Here is a 22665-nt window from a genome sequence, read left to right as displayed (position 1 = left end):
CTTTCCAATCTTTAGGGATCCGACGATACGAAAGAGAGGTTGAACAGGCTAGAAAAAGGGGTTGCAACAATTTTGGCAGATCATTTTAGAAAGAGAGGGTCCAGATTGTCTAGCCCAGCTGATTTGTAGGGATCCAGATTTTGCAGCCCTTTCAGAACATCTGCTGTCTGTATTTGGGTGAAGGAGAAGCGGGGGGGGGGTCTACAGTATAATTGACTATGTTTTGTTAATTCCATGTGTAACTCTGTGTTGTTGTATGTGTCGAATTGCTATGCTTTATCTTGGCCAGGTCGCAGTTGCAAATGAGAACTTGTTCTCAACTAGCCTACCTGGTTAAATAATGTTGAAATAAAATAAAACAAATTAAAAAGAGGGCAAGTTGGTCAGGATGATATCTATGAGGGTGCCCATGATTACGGATTTAGGGTTGTAGCTGGTAGGTTCCTTGATAATTTGTGTGAGATTGAGATTGTAGGACAGCTGGGGTGTTAAGCATATCCCAGTTTAGGTCACCTAACAGTATGAACTCTGAAGATAGATCAGAGAAGATAGATCAGAGAGCAATCAATTCACATATGGTGTCCAGGGCACAGCTGGGGGCTGAGGGGCTGAGGGGGATCTATAACAAGGGGCAACAGTGAGGGACTTATATCTGGAAAGGTGGATTTTTAAAAGTAGAAGCTCGAACTGTTTGGGCACAGACCTGGATAGTATGACAGAACTCTGCAGGCTATTCTCTGCAGTAGATTGCATCTCCGCCCTCTTTGGCAGTTCTATCTTGACGGAAAATGGTGACGTGGGGGATGGACATTTCTGAATTTGTGGTGGCCTCCCGAAGCCAGAATTCAGACACAGCTAGGACATCAGTGTTGGTGAGTGTGCTAAAGCAGTGAATAAAACAAACTTAGGGAGAAGGCTTCTGATGTTAACATGCATGAAACCAAGGCTTTTACGGTTACAGAAGTCAACAAATGAGAGGTGTAGTACTGGGGGCTACAGGGCCTGGGTTAACCTCTACATCACCAGAGGAACTGAGGAGGAGTAGGATAAGGGTACGGCTAAAGGCTATAAGAACTGGTCGTTTAGTACGTTGGGAACAGAGAATAAAAGGAGCAGAATTTTTGGCATGGTAGAAGAGATTCAGGGCATAATGTACAGACAAGGGTATGGTAGGATGTGAGTACAGTGGAGGTAAACCTAGGCATTGAGTGACCATGAGAGAGGTTTTTATCTCTGATGGCACCAGTTAATCCAGGTGAGGTCTCCGCATGTGTGGGAGGTGGGACAAAAGAGCTATCTAAGGAATGTTGAGCGGGACTGGGGGCACTACAGTGAAATAAAACAATAAGAACTAGCAGAAACAGCTGTAGACAAGACATATTGGCATTAGAGAGAGGCATAAAGCAATCACATATGTTGATCGGGAGAGCTAAGACAACAATAGGTAAATGGCGATGAACGGGCAGAGAGGTTCAGTTAGGTATACACAGGACCTGAGTTCGAGGCTGGGGCCGACAGATAAACAAAATGAGGTACCGTGTTAGTGAACTGTCCAGCAGGCATCAGCTGTATAGCCGAGTGATCATAGGGTCCAATGAGCAGCAATAGGTGAGTCAGGGAGCTACTACGGTAGGTGAGCGTGAGACAAAGCGTTCAAAAAGCTAGCGGGCCGGGGCTAGCAGATGGGTCTTCGGCGACATCGCAATGGAAAAGCCTGCTGAAACCACATCGGACAATTACGTTGGCAGACCAGTCGTGATGGCTCGGAGCGTTTCCTTGTCGACAATAACGGGTCCAGGTCAATTGGCAAAAGAGGTATTGTAGCCCAAGAATACTTTGTCGGCTGGCGGGAGATTGGCCTAGCTCGAGTCTAGCTCAAGGCTAAATGGTGCTTTCTTCGGGACAGAGGTGTTATCCAACATTAGCCACTCGGTTGCAGCTAGCTAGCTGCGATGATCCGGTGTAATGGTCCAGAGCTTGCGGCAAGGTCACTGATTAGTTAGGAACTCCCCTCACCTGGGTGTCTAGGTCTTAATTGGACACATTGAAAGGAAATAACGAAAACCAGCATACACTCGGCCGGCCCTCCATGGAATGAGTTTGACACCCCTGGCCTAGGCTATATTTTGCTTATTGAGAACGTGGCTCACTCATACAATACAATTTATGGGAGCCTCTAGTATGTTTTATTTTATGAGAAATGCGATGTGTAACGACATGTCGGCTAGGCTCATTGAAGCCAATTACAACAACGTTGACTGCCAACAATCCAAACAACTGGATGTTGTTTTTTTATTTTTTACTCTTGCGATTACTCATTGCTGTAGCCTCTGCGATTTAATACACTCTAGTTATCAATCCACAATGGACCAGGGCGAGAATTTTCTGTGCCCCCAGCCGAAGTGGAGCTGATGACAACGCAAAGACGTCAATAACCTATAAAACTTGAGACAAACACATGCAGTATTAAACTGTTGAGTGGCCAAGCACTTGTCACATCTACAACTTGTTTATTTATCAAAACGCAATTCTTATTCAAAGCCCCTCACAATACATTTACAGATGTACAGGTGAATGTAGGCTAGTAATTAGTAGGCCAACATCTGTTTCTGCCTTCGCTGATACATGCAGTTGTATGATTATCATAACCCTGGCTGGCTGTCATGTTGTGCAGTATGGATGGAACAGAGGATGTTGTGTAACGAAAGGGTGCCATGACTGATTTTTTTTTGAGTGGATGGACAGGGTGCCGGAACATAATTTCAAAAAAATTGTAGACGACAAAATTATATAATATTAGACTAAAACATGATCATTTCAAACCTTGCTTACATTTGTATATGATCACATCCACAGAGTGTACAAAACATTATGAACACCTCTTTCCATGGCAGACTGACCAGGTGAATCCAGGTAAAAGCTACGTTCCCTTATACAGTGGCTTGCAAAAGTATTCACTCCCCTTGGTATTTTTCCTATTTGGTTGCCTTACAACCTGGAAATCTACCTAAAATTGATTTTTGAGATGTTTGTATCATTTGATTTACACATTACCACTTTGAAAATGCAAAATATCTTTTATTGTGAAACAAACAAGAAATTAGACAAAAAAAACAGAACTTGAGCCTGCAATAACTATTCACTCTGGCCAAAGTCAATACTTTGTACAGAGCTACCTTTTGCAGCAATTACAGCTGCAAGTCTCTTGGGGCATGTCTCTATAAGCTTGGCACATCTAGCCACTGCATGATGCTGCCACCATGCTTCACCGTGGGGATGGTGTTCTCGGGGTGATGAGAGGTGTTGGGTTTGCGCCAGACATAGCATTTTCCTTGATGGCCAAAAAGCTCAATTTTACCAATCTGACCAGAGTACCTTCTTCCATATTTTGGAAGAAGGTGTTTGCTTATTTTTTTATTTAACTTCTTATGGTATAGGGGACGCTTGCGTCCCACTTGGCCAAAAGCCAGGGAAAATGCAGCGCGGCAAATTCAAATAAAATTATATAAAAATCTAACTTTCATTAAATCACACATGTAGGATACTAAATTAAAGCTACACTCGTTGTGAATACAGCCAACATGTCAGATTTGAAAAAGGCTTTTCGGCGAAAGAATAAGAAGCTATTATCTGATGATAGCACAACAGTAAACAAAGAGGGTAGCATATTTCTACTCTGCAGGTGCTACACATAATGCCAAAATAAAATATAAAACATGCCTTATCTTTGACGAGCTTCTTTTGTTGACACTCCAATGTACCATAAACATCACAATTGGTCCTTTTGTTCGATTAATTCCATCCATATACAGTGGGGAGAACAAGTATTTGATACACTGCCGATTTTTGCAGGTTTTCCTACTTACAAAGCATGTTCAACTGTGATTCTGTCATTTTTATCATAGGTACAGTTCAACTGTGAGAGACGGAATTTAAAACAAAAATCCAGAAAATCATATTGTATGATTTTTAAGTCATTAATTTGCATTAATGGACTATTTTGTGTATGTCCATTACATGAATTCCAAATAAAAATCAATTTAAATTACAGGTTGTAATGCAACAAAATGGGAAAAATGCCAAGGGGGATGAATACATTTGCAAGGCACTTACGTGTCACTTGTTAAATTCACTTCAATTCATGTAGATGAAAAGGAGGAGACAGGTTAAAGAAGGATTTTTAAACCTTGAGAATATTGAGACATAGATTGTGTATGTGTGCCATTCAGAGGGTGAATGGGCAAGGCAAAACTATTTAAGTGCCTTTGAACGGGGTATGGTAGTAGGTGCCAGGCTCACCGGTTTGTGTCAAGAACTGCAACGCTGATGGGTTTTTTCTCTACAGTTTCCAGTGTGTATCAAGAATGGTCCACCACCCAAAGAACAACTTGACACAATTGTGGGAAGCATTGGAGTCAACATGGGCCAGAATCCCTGTGGAACACTTTTGACAACTTGTAGAGTCCAGGGTGAACTGAGAGCCAGAACTTGTGGGGCCAAATAAAATCACCCACGGACCATCAGTTGGGGAACCTCTATATACAGAGGAGCTGAAACTTGCCACTGTGCTCAGTTTTAATCACATTAATAGAATAGATGACACAGACATGATGAATAAGTGGTGGGTCTACTAGTCTGGTAAATGTACACCAGCATACATTTACATTAAGGAAGTGTGAGTGTCTGTAGTAGAAGAAGGACTGTGTGTGTGGTGTGTCTGGGAGAGCACATGTGTGCCTGTGTGTGTCAATGTGTGTGAGGGAGAGAGAATAGGGGGAGGGGCGAGGGAGAATCAGATAATGAGAGGTATTTGTCTCTTCTTCCCTTGCTCTCTCTTTCTCTCAGGGGGTCCAGGAGATCACGCGGATGGCAGTGGCTGCTGCTCGGCAGATGATGGAAGCTGGGTGATTGAGTCTTGTCTTTAATAGTGGCAGGTGTTCCAGTAGCTGTTCCCGAGCGCATGGGGCTTCAGCCAGGGTGGTGAGGGCACGCAGCGCGTTAGCACACACAGCTCTGTCCTCACTGCCCACCAGCTCCAACAAGGGGGGAATGGCACCTGCCTTTAAGGCCTGGTACTTCCCTGTGGAAGACAGAGGGGAGAAGTGAGCATGAGTGAGTTAATGATGAGGTTCACACTATCTGTTGAGACGCTTCTGCATTAGGGGAAATAGCACCACTGACTGCCCCACCGTTGTTGTTATTGTTTTGTTTTGTTGACTAAGAATAGATGGGGAGCATCACGCAACGTGGTGAAAAAATAAATCTGTATATATTCTGCTGTTCTATCACATGTGCAATGATGTCCAAGGAAAAAAAACTGTGCTCGTTGTTTGCAGTAACTTCCTTGTTGATGTAATATCGCAAATGGACGTGGCAGTTTTACAATGTAAGTAACATAATAAAAAATTCCCCATCAAAACCCTTCAGTTGAAGCTAGAGATATGGGCTGTGTCTCAATCCACCACATCCGCCCATGTCGGCCTTCCCATCTGCGGTGGAAGGCAAAGGTTGGCTACTTTAACTTCTTGACGCTACCCATCCCTTATCCCTTAATTGTCATCAACAACTGCTGAATAGCATAGTGCCTCAGTCAAATAATATTACTAAAAATATTCATAATTCATTAAATCACAAGTGCAATATTGCAAAACACAGCTTAGCTTTGTTAATCTACCTGTTATTGTCACGCCCTGGCCTTAGTATTCTGTGTTTTCGTTAGTATTTTGGTGAGGCCAGGGTGTGACATGGGGATTTATGTGGTTTGTTTTGTCTGGGGTTGTTTGTAGGTATGGGATTGTGGTTAGAGTAGTACTCTAGTTAAGTCTATGGTTGCCTAGAGTGGTTCTCAATCAGAGGCAGGTGTTTATCGTTGTCTCTGATTGGGAACCATATTTAGGCAGCCATATTCTTTAGGTCTATTGTGGGTGATTGTTCCTGTCTTTGTGTTTGTGGCACCAGATAGGACTGGTTTGGTTTATCACGTTTTGTAGATTGTTGTACTTTCATCTTTATTAAAGACGTACAAAACTAACCACGCTGCATTTTGGTCCGCCTCTCTTTCCCCAGAAGAAAACCGTTACAGTTATCTCAGATTTTGAAATGATGCTTTACAGCGAAAGCAATCCAAGCGTTTGTGTAAGTTTATCGATTGCATGACAAAACATTAAGTACACTTAGCATCAGGTAGCTTGGTCACGAAAATCAGAAAAGCAATCAAATCAATTACCTTTAATCTTCGGATGTTTTCAATCACGAGACTCCCAGTTACACAACAAATGTGTTCCATAAAGATTATTTTTATATCCAAAATACCTCTGTTTGTTTGGCGCATTATTCTCAGAAATCCACAGGAAAGAGCGGTCACGACGGAGACAAATTCCAAATAATATCAGAATATATATATATATATACTGTATATAAATATATAATCGATAATATATCAACTGCAAATGTCTTTCACAGTAAGAGAGGGAAAAACAATAGCTGTCCAAATTCTGTTACGCGAGCAAAACTCATGTGACCACTTGACGCAATGTTATCGTTCTGGCTAATTTTTCTAAATAAAAGCCTGATACTATGTCTGAAGACTGTTGACACCTTGAGGAAGCGATAGGAAAAGGAATCTGGTTGATATCCCTTTAAATGGAGCAATGGGAGGCTATGGAACATGGAGTTTTCAAAATAGAAGCCACTTCCTGGTTTGATTTTCCTCAGGGTTTCGCCTGCAATATCAGTTCTGTTACACTCACAGACAATATTTTGACAGTTTTTGGAAACTTTAGAGAGTTTTCTATCCTAATCTGTCAATTATATGCATATTCTAGCATCTGGTCGTGACAAATAGGCCGTTTACTTTGGGAACGTTATTTTTCCAAACATAAAAATAGTGCCCCCTAGCTTCAAGAGGTTAATTAAAGAATATCAAATATAAAATAAATGTTGATTTGTTTAACCTCTCTAGGGTAGGGGGCAGCATTCGGAATTTTGGATGAAAAGCAAGCCCAAATTTAACGGCCTGCTACTCGGGCCCAGAAGATATGATATGCATACAACTGGTAGATTTGGATAGAAAACACTCTAAAGTTTCCAAAACTGTTAAAATAGTGTCTGTGAGTATAACAGAACTGATTTAGCAGGTGAAAACCTGAGAAAAATCCATTCAGGAAGTAGTTTTTGTTTTGTAGTTTTCTATTCAATGCCATTACAGTATCCATTGACATAGGACTCCATTTGCAGTTCCTATGCCTTCCACTAGATATCAACAGTCATTAGAAATCGTTTCAGGCATGTAAATCTTATAAATGAGTGAGTAAGACCAGTCTGAACGAGTGGACCCAAACGTGACGCAGAGTTTTTCAGGCGCATGTTGCATTTCTTGTTTACCTTTTATATTGACAACGTTATTGTCCGGTTGAAATATTATAGATCATTTAGGCTAAAAAACAACCTGAGGATTGAATATAAACATTGTTTTACATGTTTCTATGAACTTTACAGACACAATTGGGATTTTTTGTCTGATTGTTTTGACTGAGTTTGAGCCTGATTACTGAAGAAAACGCGCTAACAAAACGGAGGTTTTTGGATATAAAGAGACTTCATCGAACAACAGGAACATTTATTGAGTAAATTAATGTCTTCTGATTAACACCATATGAAGATCATCAAAGGTAAGGGTATCTCTATTTCTGAGTTTTGTAACGGTTCTGCTTGGCTGGTTACTGTTTGTAATAATTTGTCAACTGGGCTATGTTTTGGGCTAGGTATGTTCTGGGCTAGATATGCTTTCGCCGAAAAGCATTTTATAAATATGACACTGTGGTTGGTTTAACAAGAAGTTCATCTTTAAACCTATGTAAAATATTATTTGTTTTCTGAATTTTTATCATGAGTATTTCTGTAATAGAATTTGCCGCTCTGCAACCCTCACTGGATGTTGGCCAGATGGGACGCTAGCGTCCCACATACCCTAGAGAGGTTAGCACTTTTTTGGTTACTACACGATTCCATATGTGTTATTTCATAGTTTTGAAGTCTTCACTATTATTCTACAATGAAGAAAATAGTAAAAATAAAGAAAAACCCTTGAATGAGTAGGTGTTCTAAAACCTGACAGGTAGTGTACATAAAGTGCCTACGCAAAGTTTTCAGACCTATTGACTTTTTCCACATTTTGTTACATTACAGCCTTATTCTAAAATGGATGAAATAAAAACATTTCCTCAGCAATCGACACACAATACTCCATAATGACAAATCAGGTGTTAAGAAATGTTTGCAAATGTATAAAAATAAAAATAAACTTATTTGCGTAAGTATTCAGACCATTTGATACGAAACTTGAAATTGAGCTCAGGTGCATCCTGTTTCCATTGATCATCCTTGAGATGTTTCTACAACTTGATTTGAGTCTACCTGTGGTAAATTCATTTGATTGGACATGATTTGGAAAGGCACACACCGGTCGATAAAAGATCCCACAGCTGACAGTGCATGCCAGAGCAAAAACCAAGCCATGAGGTCGAAAGAATTGTCCATAGAGCTCCAAGACAGGGTTGTGTCGATGCACAGATCTGGGGAAAGGTACCAAAACATTTCTGCAGCATTGAAGGTCCGCAAAAAGCCAAGACCCTTCCTAGAGCTGGCCGCCTGGCGAAACTGAGGAATCGGGGAGAATGGCCTTGGTCAGGGAGGTGAAGAAGAACCCAATGGTCACTCTGACAGAGCTCTAGAGTTCCTCTGTACACATGGGAGAACCTTCCAGAAGGACAACCATCACTGGAGCACTCCACCAATCAGGTAATTATGGTAGTGGCCAGAAGGAAGCCACTCCTCAGTAAAAGGCACATGACAGCCCCTTAGTTTGCCAAAATGCACCTAAAAACAGACCATGAGAAACAAGATTTTCTGGTCTAATAAAACCAAATGTCAATCGTTACAGAGATTGAGAGGATCTGCAGAGAAGAATGGGAGAAAATCTCCAAATACAGGTTTTAGCGTCAAAGGTGCTTCAACTAAGTACTGAGTAAAGGGTCTGAATACTTATGGAAATGTAATATTTCAGTTACAAAAATTATACATTTGCATACATTTAAAAAGAAAACTGCTTTTGCTTTATCATTATGGGGTATTGTGTGTAGATTGAGGGAGAAAAAACGTATCGATTTTAGAATAAGGCTGAAACGTAACAAAATGTGGGAAAAGTCAAGGGGTCTGAATACTTTCCGAATGCACTGTATCTACCTCAATTACCTCTTACCCCTGCACATCGACTCGGTAGTGGTACCCCTTGTATATAGCCAAGTAATCGTTACTCATTGTGTATCTATTAATACTTTTATTATTACGTATTTTACTTTACTATTATTTCTCTTTTTTTCTCTCTACATTGCTGGGAAAGGTGTGTTAGTAAGCCCATGTCTATAGACCCCATGGATGCAAGAACAATACTTATCTTACAAGCCTGAGAATCATGGGAAAATCTAAAGAAATCAGCCAAGACCTCAGTAAAAGAAATGTAGACCTCCACAAGTCTGGTTCATCCTTGGGAGCAATTTCCAAATGCCTGAAGGTACCACGTTCACCTGTACAAACAATAGTACGCAAGTATAAACACCATGGGACCATGCAGCCATCATACCGCTCAGGAAGGAGACGCGTTCTGTCTCCTAGAGATGAACGTGGTGCGAAAAGTGTAAATCAATCCCAGAACAACAGCAAAGGACCTTGTGAAGATACTGGAGGAAACAGGTACAAAAGTATCTATATCCACAGTAAAACGAGTCCTATATCGACATAACCTGAAAGGCTGCTCAGCAAGGAAGAATCCACTGTTCCAAAACAGCCATAAAAAAAGTCAGACTACGGTTTGCAACTGCACATGGGGACAAAGATCGTACTTTTTTGAGAAATGTCCTCTGGTCTGAAGAAACAAAAATAGGATCCTTTTGGTCATAATGACCATTGTTATGTTTGGAGGAAAAAGGGGGAGGCTTGCAAGCCGAAGAACACCATCCCAACCGTGAAGCACGGGGGTGGCAGCATCATGTTGTGGGGGTGCTTTGCTGCAGGAGGGACTGGTGCACTTCACAAAATAGATGGCATCATGAGGCAGGAAAATGATGTGGATATATTGAAGCAACATCTCAAGACATCAGGAAGTTAAAGCTTGGTCGCAAATGGGTCTTCCAAATGGACAATGACCCCAAGCATACTTCCAAAGTTCTGTCAAAATGGCTTAAGGACAACAAAGTCAAGGTATTAGAGTGACCATCACAAAGCCCTGACCTCAATCCTATAGAAAATTTGCCGGCAGAACAAAAGAGTGTGCAAGCAAGGAGGCCTACAAATCGGACTCAGTTACACCAGCTCTGTCAGGAGGAATGGGCCAAAATTTACCAAACTTATTGTGGGAAGCTTGTGAAAGGCTACCTGAAACGTTTGACCCAAGTTAAACAATTTAAAGTCAATGCTACCAAATAATAATGTAGTATATGTAAACTTCTGACCCACTGGGAATGTGATGAAAGAAATACAAGCTGAAATAAATCATTCTCTCTACTATTATTCTGACATTTCACATTCTTAAAATAAAGTGGTGATCCTGACTGACATAAGACAGGGAATTTTACTAGGATTAAATGTCAGGAGTTGAAATGTGAGGTGTATGTAAACGTCCGACTTCAACTGTACGTAAATGCAATATTTAATTTCATAAATTTGCATCATTTAAAAAAAACAACAACGGTTTTTGCTTTGTCATTATGGAGTATTGTGTGTAGATTGAGGGGGGGAAACTATTTCATCAATTTTAGAATAACGCTGTAACGTTAAAAAAATTGGGATCTGAATACTTTCCAAATGCACTGTATGTGGTAGTGGAGTAGGACCTGAGGGCACACACCTAGTGAGTAATGAAATCTGTTATGAATGTTTTGTAATGTTTTTAATATTGTATAACTGCCTTAATTTTGCCGGACCCCAAGATGAGTAGTTGCTCCCTTGCTAGTTTCAGGCGAGAGAAAGACAACGTCTCTCCCTGCCTGTTGATTAACACCACCGACGTCCTGTTGTCGGACCTTACCAACACATACTGGACCTCCAATATCAGAAAAAAACAGCAGAAAAACAGCCAGTAGCTCCAGGTAATTGATATGCAGTGCCTTTAGCACTGTCGACCAAACGCCACCTTCCTAGTAGCCCACACACAGCACGCCCCATCCCAGTGAGGCTGTGTCTGTCGTGATCACCCTGCGGGACACTACCCGGCCCATGGGAACCCCCTGTGACAACAGTCGCGGGTTTCTCCAAGGAGTTAACGCCCTCAGGCACGACAGGGATAGATTGAGCAACAGATGGCAATGGCGAGATGCATCCAGACACGTAGTTACGTGAACCAATCGCTGGGAATCACCGACTATATTAGCCGCCAAAACATGAGCAATTTGAACTTGTCCAAATCATTCAAGTACAGGATGGGATGCAGCATTTCATTACTGTTAAGAACGAGGAAATACCGGCTGAACCAACCGCTTCCGAGACGGGAACACCCCGAATAGCCCGCTTCCAAAGAAGAGAGAAAATCTCCTCTCTCAAAACAGGGGCTAGGACACACCCACTGTGAGACCTCCCATATATTGTCATCTGAAGGGGCGAAAACAGCACGAGTACTGGGATAATGTGGTTATTTTGTCATGTCCTCTCACACCAGCCACTCCCGACAACCTTGTGTTCAACTGTGGGGATACCCTTGGACACCATACGCCCTTGGGTAGAAGCACTTCACTCTGGAGAAGAGTGTCCACCAAATGACAAAAATACTAATGCACAATGTCACCATTGACAGCCTAAAAACTTGTCCCAGTTTGTCATTCTCAGTGGTGCATGACATCGAAGCCCCACATATGAAAAAAATTGGCGTCCAGATATCATACCCAAGACTCCTAGTCATAAACCTGAGTTGGACGTGTATTTTCCCAGCAGGAAGGTCGTATTGCCAACATTACTTGAATGCAGCAAGAAAGCATTGCTACTTCCTGCTTTCGCGTCTCCTCGGAACGGGACTGCATGAACTCCATAGATGAGCCAAACACTCCTTCTGCGAAATTGGCTCACCCAAATATCATTCACCACTCAGGTAGGCTATTTGTGACAAAGTCAACCAGAGAGACACTGGTCCACCGGAACCAGCCATGCTTTTTCGGGAGTTTAGGACTAAGAATAGCCTCTCTGTTAGCCTACAAGACCAGGTGGCTAACTAGCTTCCCATACCAACATGCAAGCTAGCTTCCCATACCGGCATGCGCCCCTTCTAAAACAGTTCCACATTCATGCAACTTGGTTGAATGTGAGTTATTCCAGGTAAAAAAATGGAAAAAGAGTCAAGCAACGCTTTACCGCAGTCATCACAGGTGGTAAAACATTCCTCAACCTGGGCTAACTCCATTGCAAAGGAGAGGAGAGCTATACCGTTGTGCTGCTGCTCTGCAGCCCAGCGCGATATCTGTGGCAGAGACATGAGGTTGCTGGAGTTAGCTCATCCATCTCTTCCTCCGAAACCCCCCCAAAACCAGTCAAGAGACACCACATCCTTTCCAGAATGTGGTTTCTGAACACCTTCAGGGAAGCAGAGAACTGGAATGCCCATAGGGGAATTGAACCCCCGCATGACAGGTGAGGAACTACTCCGTAACAGTTATTTTCAAAGAAAGGGCCGTCTCCAGCATAGGAGGTTGGTGGCACCTTAATTGTGGAGGACGGGCTCATAGTAATGGCTGGAACACAATACTATTACTATTCCAATTAATGGAATGGTTTTGAACTCAAACACTGGTTTCAATGTGTTTGATACCATTCCATTCACTCCATTCCAGCCATTTTTATGAGCTCTCCTCCCCTCAGCAGCCTCCTGTGTTCCTTCAATAACCACAATTTTCCTAAGAAGTCAACATACAAGAGATTCTGAACTCAGCCGGTGACACCGGTCACAGGAACTGTTCCGAGCCAAAGCAGCCTGAGCGTTTATCCACCCCAGGCAAACAGGATAGCACTTGTGAGTATATTTTCATTGTGGGCAGTCAAGATCAATTTTGAGTCAAAATGCAAGCTGAGTCTAATTTGGTGAATTACTTGTGAGCCACAGCTGAACATAATAATTACATATTTTTTTACTGGACTGATGGCCTGCATCTGAGGGTCAGTCTGAGGGGAGGGAGCAGCGGTGAGGTTGCCTCTCACCCAGCTCACCGTCCCTCCTCTCTCCTTCCACTGAGAAAAGGGGACACAGTCTTCCAGCTGATGGCGAATGTCGATCTGCATTATTTCTGCCTCATGCACCTATTTATGTTGTTAGTCCTATGAGCAGAGAAAGTGGAATATTCCTTGATATTAAAAAAGACTCAAGCCGCTAATGATAACAACACAAGAACGGCTCATAATAATGGCTGGAACAGAGCAAATCGAATGGCATCAAACACCTGGAAACCATGTGTTTGATGTATTTGATACCATTCCACTAATTCAGCTCCAGTCATTACCACTAGCCCGTTCTCCCCAATTAAGGTGCCACCAACCTCCAGTGATAGGGAGAATGCGCATTTTATGGCTTATAAAAGTGTTGAACAAAGTGTTGACAGTGCTGAATAACAACTTAAACATTAAAACAGCTGCTCTTTGCTGTATTCGTTGAGTAGTCATGGTTTTAAAATATTTGAAATCTCACATTATTAACTTTGCTGTGCGATCGAGGCTTCTTTTTTACAGTCTATGGCGCGAGGAAACTGTGCAGACAAAGTGATCTGAGCTATCTGATTGGCCAGTAGTAGGCCTATAAGTGCACTTGATTTGTTCTCTGGGCCTGCCGGGTAGGTGGACATATCAAATGGTTCAAAATGGGAACAATTTGCCTTCTCGATGCTAGGGCTGCTGATTCAAGTGCACCTACCGCCAATAGCGGTGAAACAAATACAACAAATATTGTTTTTACAGAAATGTTTGGTGATTGACTAGGAATGCCTTGGAGATCAACCAGTTAATCGCGATCAACCCAGTGGTGACCATTGCCCTAGTAGGGCATGGTCGGCGGTTCAAATCCGGCCTGTTAGTCTTTTTGAACTTATTCTTACCACAGGCCATCTTACACAAGAAAGGAAGCACTGGCTAAACAATCAGAGCAGAGGTGGTAGGCTTTTAGCAAACATTAATCCTACCCAAACAATGAAGTATTAGCTCTTTAAGCAGAGCAGAAAATAGTTTGCTTTTAGCAAACACAAAACACAAAACCTGAGACCAAGACCCAAAACTAGCAACATCTAGGGGGACGAGTATTCTCTCCCCACTAACAGACACCTAAGTCGGCGCCAAATCCAGTAGTCTTTCTGTGCTTGTAAATTGCGTGACAAGTTCTTCGTCAGGCGAGCTGTAGAGCGAAGAATTTAGGAAATTAATGCGAGCCCCGGTGTTATAGCCAGATAGGTGGGGCTTCCGAGGGCGGGCTCTGCATTCATTTGCCCATTGGGTGTGTTTTTAGTTTTCTTCAGGTGAATGTGATTGGTCATTGACACCCTATAGTATGTTATGCTGAGTGACTGACTGAAAGAGAACCCACAGACACTCCCCACTGGGCAAAACACTGGTTGAATCAACGTTGTTTCCACATAATTTAAAACACAAAAATCTATGTGATGATGTAGAAAACAAATTGGATTTGTAAAAACTCATCAACGTAAGGGCAATTCGTCTTTTTTTCACACCACATTTTAACCTAAATCCGATGACATGGTGATTTGATTAGTTGATTTCACATTGATTTCAAGTTAACAACTCAACCAAATGTAAATCAAAACTATACATTGAACTGAAGTCTGTGCCCAGTGGTCGGCCCTGTTTGACACCCTTCCATTTTAGTGTGTTAAAGAGACGCTCCATTTGTTTTGTAGAATTTCAGCCAGTAGTTTTGAAAGTAGCGCTCACAAGTTAAAACGAGTCCCTGAAAATTGTGCACGATTGTGTACAACATCATAACGTCATTGTTCTCTAGCCTCTGTAGCGTGTGCACAAAGATACATTTTTAAAAACTGTGTTGAGTGTGCATGTTGGGCTCACCCCGCAACCTAATTGGACAATACTGTGCTGGCCTGATCCAACCTTCCATTTTAATCTTGCAACCTCATTGGACATCATTCCACCTGCCAATTAACATTTTCCATCATGTTTGGTTGTTATCCCATTGTAAGCGCATGCTCTCAGCAGACTAGTATGTCAAACCAGCAAGTGAATGTGATAATGTGAATGTGATCGCTGGCAATCAACAGCTGCAGTGTTGCCCACATTGGATTATCCCATATTATGGAATACATGGGTAAAAGTTTATGAAGACAAAAGGTGAACACATGGAATTTGGATGGATAGTTGACACAAGATAAAGGTAGGCCAATATTTCCTAATCTTAAAAGTGGGTTTGCAGTATACATTTCTCAAGTGCATCAAAGTTACGTATGTTGTGTCACGATTCACGTTAAAATAAAGGTTAAATAAAAAATAAAAATAAATCACGGATTGGATAAATGGATGGATGCGCGCCTTGTAAAAAAAACACGCAGCCTATTGCACAATATATTCCAAAAGTCAAACAAAATGCACCAGAAACACAATTTAGGAGATACAGGTTGTGAGCATAGTGTTTATGATCAAGTTGATAATTGTGACTCACCACCTGTATTTGGTCTTATGTAGCAAAATTTGAAATGTTTTTTTTTTTTTTTACATTAGATAAAAGTAGAGACTCAGAGCTACAAAATAGTATATCATACACTGCATTTGAGGAACAAACGGGAAAGTTATTCTGCTTTGAAAGTTGATCAACTTGCAATCTCACTTTTGAGAAAATTGCCTTTGAATGTTTTGCTGTCTAGTGAAGAGCACTTCTTTGTCTACACCCATTCAGCTTCGTTCACACCCTGTTAAGCTTTAGCCACACCCATCTCGTTTCGCTCTCGAAGCGCACACTTGACACTCTGGCTGATGATTTGTTTACCTCTGGATAGCATGCAAACAGCCTAACCAGCTCTGCTGGCAACAATTTAATTACGCTTCTTTGCAGACGTTTACTGGCACCAGCCATATTCAACAGGTGTTGTACACACGTCACGTAACGTTAGCTAACAAGCCAGCCAGCCAACGTTAGCTAGTTAAACAATGAACAGTGCCAACAATGCCACAGTGCTAGGAACTAAACAACCATGTTCAATGTTAGCTAGCTAACATTAAGCTCTAACTAGAACAGCACACAGCTCTGGGAAACAAATAATAACATCATTTAGCTTGAAATCGAACCACTTTCTGTCAAAATCAGAAAACGTGTAATATCTGAAAATGTAGCTCGCTAATGCTAGACTATCTTACCTGTACATCATCGTGCATGGACGCGTCTCCCTGTCAGGAATGCCATGCCACCGTTGCCCTTAGTTTGAAGATGTGATCTGGAGACAGGTCTTTCCTCCATCTCTTTAGCTATCATACTCTAATTCCACTTATTTCAAAACATGATCCTCCAGAAAGTGGAGAGCCACACTTATGCAGCTTTTTTTTTTTAAAGCCACGTTTCGACAGGATTACCAACACAGACTGACGAGCTTCTATGGCAGACCAATCTGAACTCCTCTCTCAGCATGTCGTGCCCACTCATTATCTCAGCCAATCATGGCTAGTGGGAAGGTTGCTCACTTTTTCTGTGGCTTAACCAACAAGGCTCGTAATTTAACAATTGTATTCGTATTTACAGATGGCATACAATTTTGTTATTAAGGCACATGGAATTTCACATGTTCAAGAAGGCATTTTGTCAAATACAAATTTAGATTTTTTTATTTTAATTACGTTCAAACGGCAATCCTGTGAAGTCGTGACTTGCAACATACGCCTAGTTTCCTGAATTGGGTCACAATTATCTTCTAATGTATTTGTTTGGCTACAATGCACACAACATTTTCTGGTTTGCAGAGAAATGCATTGAAAGAGATACAGTACCAGACAAAAGTTTCATGAGCTAGTCACCTGGAATGCATTTCAATTCAATTTGGGGTGGCAGGTAGCCTAGTGGTTAGAGTGTTGGACTAATAACCAAAAGGTTGCAAGATCAAATCCCCAAGCTGACTAGGTAAAAATCTGCTGTACTGGCCCTAAACAAGGCAGTTAACCCACTGTTCCTAGGCTGTAATTGAAAATAAGAATGTGTTCTTAACTGACTTGCCTAGTTAAATAAAGGTTAAAACATTTTTTTTTAAAGCCAGCATCCCGGAGTCGCCTCTTCACTGTTGATGTTGAGACTGGTGTTTTGCGGGTACTATTTAATGAAGCTGCCAGTTGAGGACTTGTGAGGTGTCTGTTTCTCAAACTAGACACTCTAATGTACTTGTCCTCTTGCTCAGTTGTGCACCGGGGCTTCCCACTCCTCTTTCAATTCTGGTTAGAGCCAGTTTGCACTGTTCTGTGAAGGGAGTAGTACACAACGTTGTACGAGATCTTCAGTTCCTTGGGAATTTTTCGCATGGAATAGACTTCATTTCTCAGAACAAGAATAGATTGATGAGTTTCAGAAGAAAGTCTGTTGTTTCTGGCCATTTTGTGCCTGTAATCGAACCCCCAAATGCTGATGCTCCAGACACTCAACTAGTCTAAAGAATGCCAGTTGTATTGCTTCTTTAATCAGGACAAGAGTTTTCAGCTTTGCTAACATAATTGCAAAAGGGTTTTCTAATGATCAATTAGCCTTTTAAAACAATAAAATTGGATTAGCTAACACAATGTGCCATTGGAACACAGGAGTGATGGTTGCTGATAATTGGCCGCTGTACACCTTTGTAGGTATTCCATAAAAATCTGCCGTATCCAGCTACAATGGTCATTTACAACATTAACAATGTAGACACTGTATTTCTGATCAATTTTATGTTATTTTAATGGACAAAAAATATATGCTTTTCTTTCAAAAGCAAGGACATTTCTAAGTGACCCCAAACTTTTGAACGGTAGTGTATGTAGGAACTCCTTCAAGACTGCTGGAAAAGCATTCCTCATGAAGCTGGTTGAGAGAATGCCAAGTGTGTGCAAAGCTGTCATCAAGGCAAAAAGAGTGGCTACTTTGACAAATATTTGTATTTGTTTAACACTTTTTTGGTTACTACATGATTCCATATGTGTTATTTCATAGTTTTGATGTCTTCACTATTATACTACAATGTAGAAAAGAGTAAAAATAAAGAAAAACCCTGAAATTAGTAGGTGTCCAAACTTGACTGGTACTGTACATTAAACTACTACCAAGGTCTTATAAATCTAATTTCAGATGTTTTCTACCTTATGCATGGATTTGATAGACGTATGCAATGTATTTTCACTGTTATGAAAATAACTAATGGTATGCGCATGCAGCAATTCATAAGGGCATGCAGCCATTCACCCCATCTTGCTTTAAAACGCGCAATACTTTACAGGGAACAAGCACGTAGATCTCATGCACTAAATGATGGCAGGTTTGAATGTAAGGATTCTGTGGGTTTTTCCACTGGGAGAGCACTGTAGATTGTTTATTATGCATGTATGAGCGATACATTTAACACAGAGTCCAAAACGGGAAGTTTAAAAAATAACGAGGTAGTTTTGAACCCTCCAGAATGTCTCTATAATGTAAGTTCCCTGCAACATAGAGATACGCCTATGTTGTTAACATTGTTCACATGCAAACTTGCACCCTAACTCTAAACTATTACTTAAGATAATAGATATCTAAAATATCCTTTCTTTCACATCCATTCCCCTCCTTACCTTCAGTGATAATAGCTGTGTTCATAATAGTCCCAGCAGCACTGGCAGTCACTCCTGGGTCACAGTCTGATAGCAGCTTCACCAGGATTGGGAGAACTCCCTCCTCACATACCTTGTGCTTTCCTTCTGATGGAACACTAACAGGACAAACAGGGGTCTTCAAATGGAATCATAACTTAGTTCAAAGCAAGCTTTTTCCACTTAAATTGAATTAATTTTCATTTTGCATGCACATATTACTAGAGTGCATTTTTTCTAGATGACACCTATCATTCATGAATATTGAAAGCCTCAAATTCCAAATATTTAGATTTTTTTTCAGTATTCTTTCCTGTCAGTAAGTAGAGCATGGCTGCGTACCAAATGGCTCCTAATGGACCTAATAAGGCACTACTTTGACCTGGGCCAATAGAGCGCTGGTCAAAAGTAGTGCAGTATGTAGGGAATAGGGTGTCACTTGGAACATATCCATGTTTGTGCCTCTGCTCACCTGATGCCCATCATGGCGGAGGCTGCGGCCCGGCGGATGTCAGGGGAGGGGTGAGAGAGCTGGTTTCGCAGCATGGGAACTCCGTCACTGGCCAGGGCCGGCAGGGCATCCACCCTCACACAGTAGCTGAGAGTGGCCAGGATAAGGGCCCGGATCTCCTCCTGCTCAACAGGCAGCTTCATCACCAGCCGGGGAACCAGGCCCAAAGTTACGATACACACTGCACCTGACCAGGAGACAGAAGGTCATAAGGTCATAAGGCCCTAAAACATGTCCATCATCTAAAGATTTGGATTCTCTTTCATTGAATCACTTGTTTCGTTAATAATTGTTACATTTAGAAGATCTTATAAGATCAAAACGTCTGCAAAAAATAGTAATTAAATTGTTGCCAGCCGCACAGTTAGTCACAAACACTCTAGATAACATCAAAACAGCCTAACTAGCTCTGCTAGGGCAAGTAAAATGGTCAGAGTGAGGGGTTCTCTCATTTGTGTCTGGAAGTAGCTCGCAAGTTAGCCAGTTAGCTTGGGTGCTTGACTGCAGTTGTGAGTTCAGAACGCTCGGATCAACCCTACTCCTCAGCCAGAGCGTCCAGTGAGCGAAACGCTCTGAAATTACAAAATGACAATCTGACAATGCTCTGAATTTACGAACGCCCAGAGCGCACTCTTGCACCGCAGATTGAATTTACAAATGCACCTTTAATAACACACACAAAGTCGTAAAATGTCTAGCTAGTAATATTATGCTAACAAGCTAGCAAGAACATCAACTTCCGGTAGACAGGCGAAGAGCCAGTTATGCTCAACTGAAAGGATACCATTTGTTTACAGTATACTAAAAGGAACTAATAGCATATAGTATGTAGTATATACTCATTAAGTATGTAGTATACAGTATATTAGTATGTGTATTCGGAACACAGCTATAGTGTTTGAATAGTGTCTAAATCAAAATACATCCAAATGTCATGTGTAATGAGTCCTTCAGCTTGCCTGGAGTGTCACTGTAATTGGGCAGCTGAAAACCAAAGACTAAAGCCTAGGCATACGTACCTGCAGGAAACTCAGCCACCATCTTCAGTGCACGGTGCATGTTTTTACGACAGGCATCAACTGGCTCGTCTAGAAGATCAGACAGTGGAGCCACCACATCCCACGTGAGGAAGGCTTCTCTAGGGACATACACTTATGTCACTCACACCAATCGCCACCCAACCCAAGATTCCCTCCACTCATTTGCAAGTCCACAAGTTTAGTTGTGTCTACTATTTATTGGTGTGAAATAAGTACCCCAAAAAATGTTTTACTAAGGATTGTTTCCTCATCCGGATAACTTGCCATACAGAAGTTGACTGTTGCAGAGATACTTGATATAATGACAAGATGCTTGTGTCGCCGCCCTAATAATGGGATTCGTTGTCCACAGAGTGGAACCGCAGGATGTCAAGCACATCTCTTTGGATTGATGGATACATCTCGTTATTTAAATACTTTTTGAATATGCGATGAGAGGTGGTGATGTCATCTGCCTGTATTCAATGGAGAATGAGATGCTATGCTAACCTCATGAATATGCATAGACATTTCAAATTTCAACTGGGACAACTCAAAACTAAAGTGTTTTTTTCTCAAATTGGCTGAGATGTCAGGTGCATCACACTTATATAAGTACACTCGTAACAACCTAAGAATTACAAAACATATATTAGATCAAATAAGCCTCACGTATCAATAAAGCAATACATTTTTATCTTAACTAAATTTGACACTCTCATTGCCCCCATACAAAAACTCTTCACTTGTTTAATAATTAATGATCTGCTTAACATGGACATATTTTGGGTGGAGTAAACGACCTCGCTTCGCCTCTTCCTCTTTGGCTGTGGTCATTGACATTGTTGGTAAAACCATATTGTACTAGGCTGCCACCTACTGTCTGCAGTAACCATAGCATTGACCATTGGGTAGACAAAATGATTCCTGGGAATGGGATTGCTCACCTCCCCACATTATGGGCAGCTAGTAGGTAAAATACTTCTGTAGTTTTGATTCTCACTGAGCTGTCTCTGTCTTGCAGCAGGACCTTCAGCCTCTCCAAACAACCTGAAACAAATTCAAAGAGGATATATCTAGTTTGGAAACATTTACTTCCCGCTAGTTAAGAGAAGGCTTTGTGAAGAATATAGCCCAAATAATTTACAGTACTCAGAAGGATACGCCTTGTTGTCCCCTTTTGTTGACTATTGTGCGATTAACAGGCACACTTCTAGCTTCTAGATGTTGTGCGTGGGTACGAACTGAGTCCACGACAAAGATATTCGTTCAGGCGGTCAGCTTCCAAGGTAAATAATACAGAACCGTCTTATTCGGAGTGTAAGGTCCAGCGTCCATGCAGTGAGATACCAGCCAACTAAGTTAACAATGGGCAACCGTGGGAACATAACAATAGTGAACAGTCCTGCGTTGTCTAGCTAATAACACGTGTGTATAGCTGCCGTATGCAGGTGAACGTATTATCTCCCAAAACCATTACAATGCAAGATTTGTGACTCGTGAAACAGATGCAGCAATTTAAAAATGACATTCCACAAATGTTTTGTTTAAGAAAGCAAGGATTTTATACAATGCAATAATGGAATATGCATCTTACCTTTGTGAATAGCCTCATATGCCCTCTTTGGGTCATGAACCAGGTCGCAGAGGGCTGCAAGAGCTCTCTGTCGTATGCACAGCTGTGGATCTTGCAGTTCCAGAGAGAGCCGCGGAAGGGCTCGGTTGCCGAATGCAACAGGTGCTTGAGTCGGGTCAAAATGCGGAGGCAATTGCTCCGAAATCCTTGTGCTAGCCATACTCTAACAAAATAAGAATTGTTGTTATTAAACGACTGTTGATTATAGCTAACCTTATTTCGCTATATTGTAACAATAAGCTGCCTGCCACTAGTTGTTTGCCAGCGAGCAGAACAGTTATTTAGCTACTACTTCCCACTCCACCAATCGTTGCTTAGTAACTAGCTATCTGTACACAATACACATACCTTTTCCCCTTTTTTTCCATTTTTTTTACAGGGTATATATTTGTAATATTTCACTAGTTGTTTGAGTCAAAAAAAGGTGATTAACATAAGTACAATACATTACATCACATTCCCCTTTCCCGTCCTTCTCAAGCTTTTTTTCTTCTTTTTTTTCTTACCTTTATTTAACCAGGCAAGTCAGTTAAGAACACAATCTTATTTTCAATTACGGCCTGGGAACAGTGGGTTAACTGCCTGTTCAGGAGCAGAACGACAGATTTGTACCTTGTCAGCTCGGGGGTTTGAACTCACAACCTAGTCCAACGCTCTAA

The 22665-nt window shown here is 41.5% G+C and overlaps 1 protein-coding gene across 2 annotated transcripts; it reads right to left on the bottom strand.

The window, feature by feature from the left end:
• Positions 1-2466: 2466 nt before the first annotated feature.
• rsph14 (radial spoke head 14 homolog) lies at positions 2467-22641 on the bottom strand. Of its 2 annotated transcripts, XM_052462644.1 has the most exons (7): positions 22513-22641; positions 21968-22169; positions 21318-21420; positions 20371-20489; positions 19313-19538; positions 18823-18959; positions 2467-5080 (listed from the first exon to the last, which is right to left on the bottom strand). In XM_052462644.1, the coding sequence occupies exons 2-7, from the start codon at positions 22164-22166 to the stop codon at positions 4842-4844; spliced, it is 1023 nt and encodes a 340-aa protein (XP_052318604.1). In that variant the 5' UTR covers positions 22167-22169; positions 22513-22641; the 3' UTR covers positions 2467-4841. The 2 variants fall into 2 exon arrangements, with proteins under 2 accessions (XP_052318604.1, XP_035642298.1); XM_035786405.2 differs by lacking the exon at positions 22513-22641 and having other exon boundaries at positions 21968-22302.
• Between the last annotated feature and the right edge of the window lie 24 nt (positions 22642-22665).

The sequence above is a fragment of the Oncorhynchus keta genome, chromosome 14, assembly GCF_023373465.1.
Source record: "Oncorhynchus keta strain PuntledgeMale-10-30-2019 chromosome 14, Oket_V2, whole genome shotgun sequence".
Taxonomy (NCBI): domain Eukaryota; kingdom Metazoa; phylum Chordata; class Actinopteri; order Salmoniformes; family Salmonidae; genus Oncorhynchus; species Oncorhynchus keta.
Note: the sequence above shows the minus strand (reverse complement) of the source record. Positions and strands in the feature narration are given on the sequence as shown.